The sequence below is a fragment of the Leiobunum rupestre genome, chromosome 7 (genome assembly GCF_980474605.1).
Source record: "Leiobunum rupestre chromosome 7, qqLeiRupe1.1.hap1, whole genome shotgun sequence".
Classification (NCBI taxonomy): Eukaryota; Metazoa; Arthropoda; class Arachnida; order Opiliones; family Sclerosomatidae; genus Leiobunum; species Leiobunum rupestre.
This window is the reverse complement of record NC_143390.1, coordinates 18,485,719-18,492,550: the sequence shown is the minus strand read 5'-3', so window position 1 is coordinate 18,492,550 and position 6,832 is coordinate 18,485,719. Positions and strand designations below refer to the sequence as shown.

The window sequence follows — 6,832 nt, the reverse complement described above, 5'->3', positions numbered from 1 at the left end:
CGAATTTTCTATATAAGCTGGCTAGCAGACTTGGAAATAGAGATATTTTTAACCGGAGCCTTTCGGGCTCCCGACCCTCTTTAAGTTTATTTTTATTGAGGGCCAGTGGCCCAGGGGAGGTGAAATGAGGGAAAACATTTTAAAATAGGTGAGAAAATATAAGAATAGGAATTTGTTACGTTACTTTCGTTAACATTTATTGACTTTAAAAACTTTAACTTTAGCGCTAGATTTCGCTCCCGACTAGGGTAGGAAAGCAGCGTGACAGCAACCAAGAGTATGGAGGTAATAGAGATAAAACAACCGGGAGAGGTCCGCAACGAAATGTTCACCACCGAGGGGTTTGACAATGGGGAAAAAACCTCTGGAAACCGAGCTTCAAAATAGCTACCGCAGCGCCATTTCGGGATTCTTCGTAATCGAAAAGGCACAAATTTAATTGAAACAATAGCGCCAAAGAGAATTCTTTGATAGCGCTTGGTCTTTTCTTAGAGTACCTTTTTAATTTGAAAATGAATTTAGATCATAAATATGGCAAAGTGAAATCTACCAAAAGTTTCAAAACGAAAAGCAGGACAAGAATCCCGAAATGGCGCTGCGGTAGATATTTTGAAGCTCGGTTTCCAGAGGTTTTTCCCCGTTGTCAACCCCCGCGGTGGTGAACGTTTCGTTGCGGACCTCTCCCGGTTGTTTTATCTCTATTACCTCCATACTCTTGTCGCTTTTTGACTACGCTAGTGGTCAGTTCGTTGCGTGTTTTTCTCCCTTGTTCCCTTATAGCTCAGCTTGTGTTTTCTTTAGGTTTAGGCCTTTCTTATTCTCTAGACCTTTGCACCGAGTCACGGCCGGTGCGAGAAGATAACAGTTCGTACGTTCTATTAATTTCTTTTTTGTTCTGTGTTCCTGTCTATTTTGTTTTGTTTTTTGGCTTCTCTTTTTCCTTTGCCCCGTAGGGGGTGGGTTTATCGCGCCATGGGGAAGGGCAAGTTTCGCAAATCGCCGTCTCAATCGCCCCCGCCGAAGAAGAAATCTACTATTTTCCCGCATCACTCCCGGCTTCTATCAACAGTGCTTTCTGACGAGGCTATAGAGGTTGACGAGATTCCTCCTATCCAACAAGTAATATTGACGGTTCAATCCTCCAGTTCTGCCGAAATTACTCCGAGAGAGATTTGTGCTGCTTTTGTCACTGCCAAAGTGGGTAAGGTTTCTGATATTCGTGTTCTCGCTGGTGGCCGTGTTTCTGTTCTTCCTTTTGATGAAGACCAGCGAAAAGCCATCTGATGCATCGTGGGATGAAAGCATCAGCAAGCACATGATAGGATATTTACATAGTTTATTTACAATCTGAAGATAACCGAATATAATGAATTTCGGGGCAAAACTGCATGTCAATAAACACGGACTATTGGTTTATATACATTGAGATAAAACATAACTGATATACGTGTGATAAAAAATACATGATCGCTTGTCTTTTCTTATCTCGCCAACCGCGATATAACATCTTCCTCCCGGTTAAAGATTCGAGCGGCCTCACAGGATCAATCGCTGAGGTTTGTGTTTGATTCTGGATGAACGTCTTGGAACCGTCAGTCAACTGAGAATGAGCTTCGAGTGAAGTTTGACCGGGCTTGACCATGGGGCTGTTCCTAGCGACTTTTTCGTTGGTATGACCATCTTCCGCTGGGGTATTCTTTGCGGAGGCGTTGGTTCGTGGTCGAATCTGATCTACGTGACGTCGCACCGTACCGATTGGCGTAGAAACAGAAGGCATCGTGTTTCCAATCTTTGATGACACTAAACCTTCATACCATTTGGGACCCTTGCCGTAGTTCCTGATCCAAACTGAATCTCCTTGGCTGAAAGTAGAGTTCACGGCCAAGTCTTTCGTGTTATTCACACCTCGGCGTTGTGTACCAGGTTTTAGAAGGTCAAACGTGCTTCTTAGCTCACGGTTCAGGAATAGGTAAGAAGGTGATTTTCCTTCACTGTTCGGCGTACGTCTGTGACTAAAAAGGATTTTAGATAAGCGATTTTTCAGTGTACCTTCTGTGATCTTCAACAGGCCATGCTTCACGGTGAAAACCGCTTTCTTGGCAAATCCGTTTGAGTTGGGATGATACGGCGCTATGGCTAAGTGACGAATTCCGTTAGCTCTGGTGAATTGGCAAAATTCTTCACCCGTAAATGTAGTCCCATTGTCCGTAACCAGGCATTGCGGTAATCCATGTCGAGAAAAAATGTCCCGTAGGATCTCCACCGAAACTTGAGTGGTGGAACCATCTGTGGGATACGCTTCAATTCAGTTCGAGTAGGTGTCTTGAAATATTAGTATCATCTTGTTTGAAATTGATCCGAGATAGTCTACGTGAACTCTCTCCATCGGTTTTGATGTCATCGGCCAGGGAGTCTGGGTTCGAGGAGGCATAGAGGCGGCTTGTTGACATTTAGCACAAGTGGCTACGATCTTCTCGATGTCTGAGTCAAGACCGAGGCCATCCTTCTCTGATGTAGTGGACTATGCGAGACAAGAACTGGTCTGAAACGATAGCTTGTCGAATGTCCGAGGAAGTGATGGGACCAGAGCAAAAGGCGTCCAATAAAAGAACTTGTTCTTTAGGTGGTGGTGGTTCACAAGTGGTGATTGGACTGGGCAGAGGTAAGCGGCTAAGATCGTCCGCATTGCAGTTCTTGGAGCCTGGACGATGTTTGATCTCGTAGTCATAGGCTCCCAGTATAATGGCCCATCGCTGGATTCGTGCTGCAGCTGTTGTTGGGGTCTGATTGTCTGCAGAGAGTAATTTCGTTAGTGGGTTATGGTCAGTGAGTAGCGTGAATCGTCGTCCCAGGAGGTAGTCTCGAAACTTGGTGACTCCGAAGACTAATCCCAAAGCCTCCCTCTCTATTTGACTGTAGTTCCGTTCCACCTGGGTCAATGTGCGAGAAGCAAACGCAATTGGACGGTCCACGCCATTACCTTCAACATGTGATAGTACTGCTCCCAAGCCTGAAGGTGACGCATCACATGCCAATGTGATCGGCTTTTGTTGGTCGTAGCGGACAAGAACGGAAGAGGAGGTGAGGATTTGCTTGGCTCGTAGGAAGGATGCTTTCGCCGAGTTGTCCCATTTCCAATGAGTGTCGGTTTTAAGTAGTTTGTAAAGAGGATTCAATAATTCTGACATGTGCGGAATAAATTTCGCATAATAAGTGACAAGGCCAAGAAACGATTTTAACTCGGAAACGTTGGAAGGCTCCGGTGCTTCCAAGATTGGCATTAAATTCTTTGTGGTCGGATGCAGACCCTCGGCGTCAAGAATGTGTCCAAGGTACTCCACGGAATCCACGAGGAACTGGCATTTGCTTCTTCGCAATTTGACTCCTGCGTTCTTCAAACGTGCGAGAACTGCTTCCAAAGTTACCAAATATGCATCATCCGATCGTCCCGTCAAGAGGATATCGTCCTGAAAAACGCTCACTCCTTGGATGTCATTAAGTACCTTCTCAATTTGACGTTGAAAAACGACAGCTGCTGAGGATACCCCAAAAGGCAATCTGGTGTAGCGGAGGAGCCCTTGCTGCGTATTCACGACAACGAGGTCTCGGGACTCTGGGTCGAGCTCCAATTGGTTGTACGCATCCTTTAAGTCGATTTTGGAGAACTTTGTCCTGCCATTAAGATTTGCAAAGATGTCACTTATCTTGGGTAAAGGATACTGTTCTGTTGACGTGGCCGGGTTGGCAGTGAGTTTGAAATCCCCGCAAATACGAATCGTGTCATCGCTTTTCAGTATGGGGACAATTGGCGCCGCCCACTCCGAGATGGTAACCGGCTCCAGTATCCCTTCACGCTTGAGTCGATCGAGTTCCGCCATGACGAACGGAACAGAGCGGGCTTGGTAGAATCGAGGTTTACCGTCAGGCTTACGATGAAGGTGAACTTGGGTGTCTTTTATTAGTCCCAACCTGGGTGAGAACAGCTGTTGTTTGTTGTTAAGAATTTCTTGCAGGCGGAATTCCGCAGTCAGGCGGCATACAGAGGTGCTTATGTCCATGGTCGGTTGTAAGGTCAAATGGAATGCGTTGATCCAATTGCGATCGCAAAGGATTGCTCCGTCGAGCTCCACAACTACAATTGGTAAAGTTTTAGTGATATTTTGGTACGAAACTCTAACCTCAACTTATCCTTTGACATGAACTCCGGCGCCATTGAACTGGTGCAAATCTTTTCCCGCTGGTCGTAAATCTTGAAGTGAAGTTCTCTCGCGTAAGCGATTGTCCGTTTTAAACGAAATGACAGTGTACGCTGCTCCAGAATCGTGTTCCATGAGTAGTTTCTCGTTATTGATTAGAAATTCATAGATGTATGGCTTTGGTGCAGGCTCAAGTGTTTTCAACTGGAAAATGCCATCATACTCGGTTGGGTGATTCTGGTTGCCATGCTGTTCGTCGGGTTCATAGAGAAATTGAATTCGGGAGCTACGGCGACCATCACGTTCTTCCGGTCGATTGGGTTTTTTCTTTTTGTCTCGCTCAGCGGACAAGCATACCCTCGCAATGTGACCAGTTTTCTTGTAGTAATTGCAGATAGTGTTTTTAAAACTACACTTGTCGGCCAAATGATCAACACTACCGCAACGATAACAGCTCTGATCGAACCTGTTGTATTTCGAGCCCTGTCGATCATCATTCTGTGAACCTCTGAGGTTCCGTCCACCCCTCCTACTGGTAAACTTTCTGGATCAATGGTCTCTTGACTTCATCACGTTCATGGAGTCGTCTCTCAGCGTAGGAACTGGTTTGGCATTTGAATTGAGATCAAGTACATTTTTGGCAGTGGCTTCCATGTTGACCGCAATTTCGATGGCTTTCTTGAGAGTGAGGTCTGAAGCTGGCTCAGATAGCAGTCGAGATTGAATGGATTCATTCTGGATTCCTCCCACTAGCCGATCTCGAAGCTGATCGTCCAAGTTCGTCCCAAAATTGCAATGTAAGGCAAGTTGACGCAATTTTGCTACGTACGCTCAGTTAAGTTGATGAAAATTGAGCCGTTCCGTAATCTGTGAAGGAGCCGGACTGTAATGGTCGCTGAGAGCTGTGATCAATTCTTCGCACGTCTTATCCGTGGGTTGCAGATGACTTATTAGATTCTTGAGACAGGCATACGTTGTGGGACCCAGTAATGTTAAGAACGTTGCTCGTTTTTTTGCCGCATCCGTTATATCATTAGCAATGAAATAATGTTTCATTCGCTCCGCATATAGAGACCATGATTCTTCGATGTCGTCGAATTGCTGAAATACTCCCGTGCAAGGCATCACGTAAGGCATAAGTATATGTATTTGTACCCCGCTGCTCCACCTTAAGCACTACAGCGGCCACCTAAAACAACCAGCCCCGGACAAAAGTGCGCTTTGCGAAACAACGTTCGGCCAGTGAGACAGCCATTTTGACTGCCTCACATATCGCAAACAAACGCCCTCATCACGGCCCAACAAAAGGCGACACCATGGGCTGCCCGAGACCCACCCTCGCACAGCTGAGGACTAGAGTGACTTCCTCTTCCACTGCAAACTACCCTCCTTAGTAGGTGACAGAATGACGAGTGTGGAACCATGGATATGTATTAATACTGCGTATTATGGATTCCAAACTCTGAGAAAAAGTAACCAGCAAATGTCTTAATCGCAGTCACCGCCATCTAGCAGGGTTTTAAAAAAACGGACCGAACGTTTCTCCAAAGTGAGCCGGAAGTTAGGCAGGAAATGTCGTCTGCTCGCTAAACCGCGTGTATGATTTCCAAAGCTCTAACTATATTAACGCGAATTATTATAAATTTCTTTGATTCTATTCCTAATTTTATTACACTGGTGAAACTTAAGGTAAGTTTATCAGACTTTAGTTAAACAGTGAAATTTTAAAGAAACATTTAACAAAGAATTTATTTTCAGGACTTAAAATGAGTAACAATAAAGTACCATCTACAACTCCTATCCTGATATCTAGATCTGGTCGCATTATTAAGCCCAAAAAAAGTTTAGCCCAACCCGGATTAGTGGAACTGGTGTTAGTCGCGTTAATCCAACTTCAAACACTACCCTAGTCAATACGAGCCCATCTATTACAACATTCAAACCAAGATCAAGCTCCACTCCAGTTGCCAAATCGAGTTACTCCCAGATTTCGGAATTGAAATCAAATTCGAAATCAGTATTGGCTTCAGTCATATCAAATTCAAGCTCTACTATAGTCAATTCAAGCGCATTGAAACCTTCAAATTTAAACTGTGATACACATGAAGTAAACAATCCACCAAAAAAGTATAACTTTCTTAAAAGCACTGATGATGAATGGACTACTATTAATTCTAGAATTACAAAAAATAAATCGAGTTCCAAATCTACTGCTTCTTTAAAAACAAATAAAAATGCTGTGTTGAAGCATGTCATGCGCAGAAAATCTAAATTATCGTATTTCCGGCTCACTTGGGAAGAGAGGGGTAAAAAATGGGGGAGCTGCATCGGTTATCTCTCCGCAAATGGTGAGCTAGCGCGAATGCCTTGTGACTACTACGAGTTTGGAATCCATAATACGCAGTATTAATACATATCCATGGTGGAACACCCATGAGGTTCCAGTGACCCAGCGCCCCGATCACATGACCTTGAGAGCCGGGTATGGAGCCCCCCACAGGCTCCAGTGACCCCATCACACCACTAGATAGGGACAGTGGGAACATCACGTAAGGCAGGAAGAAAAGCAGTAGTACGTACGATAGTGGCAAGTAGTTGAATCCCACGTGGTAGTAGCAGTTATTCGTATCCCATCC

General features: G+C 44.8%; 1 protein-coding gene across 1 annotated transcript; it reads right to left on the bottom strand.

The window, feature by feature from the left end:
• Positions 1–4,184: 4,184 nt before the first annotated feature.
• Positions 4,185–5,333, bottom strand: LOC149934970 (uncharacterized). The gene is made up of 3 exons (XM_090153491.1): positions 5,081–5,333; positions 4,762–5,017; positions 4,185–4,662 (listed from the first exon to the last, which is right to left on the bottom strand). Exons 1-3 carry the CDS (start codon positions 5,331–5,333, stop codon positions 4,185–4,187), a joined length of 987 nt encoding a protein of 328 aa, XP_090009617.1.
• Positions 5,334–6,832: the final 1,499 nt, after the last annotated feature.

Bases quoted from the DNA above. Each gene is read 5' to 3' on its own strand.
- LOC149934970 (XM_090153491.1), bottom strand. From the start codon at position 5,333: ATGCCTTACGTGATGCCTTGCACGGGAGTATTTCAGCAATTCGACGAC. The intron at 5,018-5,080 runs GTCCGGCTCCTT...GAGCGTACGTAG, and splicing joins AGCTCTCAGCGACCATTACA to CAAAATTGCGTCAACTTGCC. The intron at 4,663-4,761 runs GTCAAGAGACCA...GAAATACAACAG, and splicing joins GACTCCATGAACGTGATGAA to GTTCGATCAGAGCTGTTATC.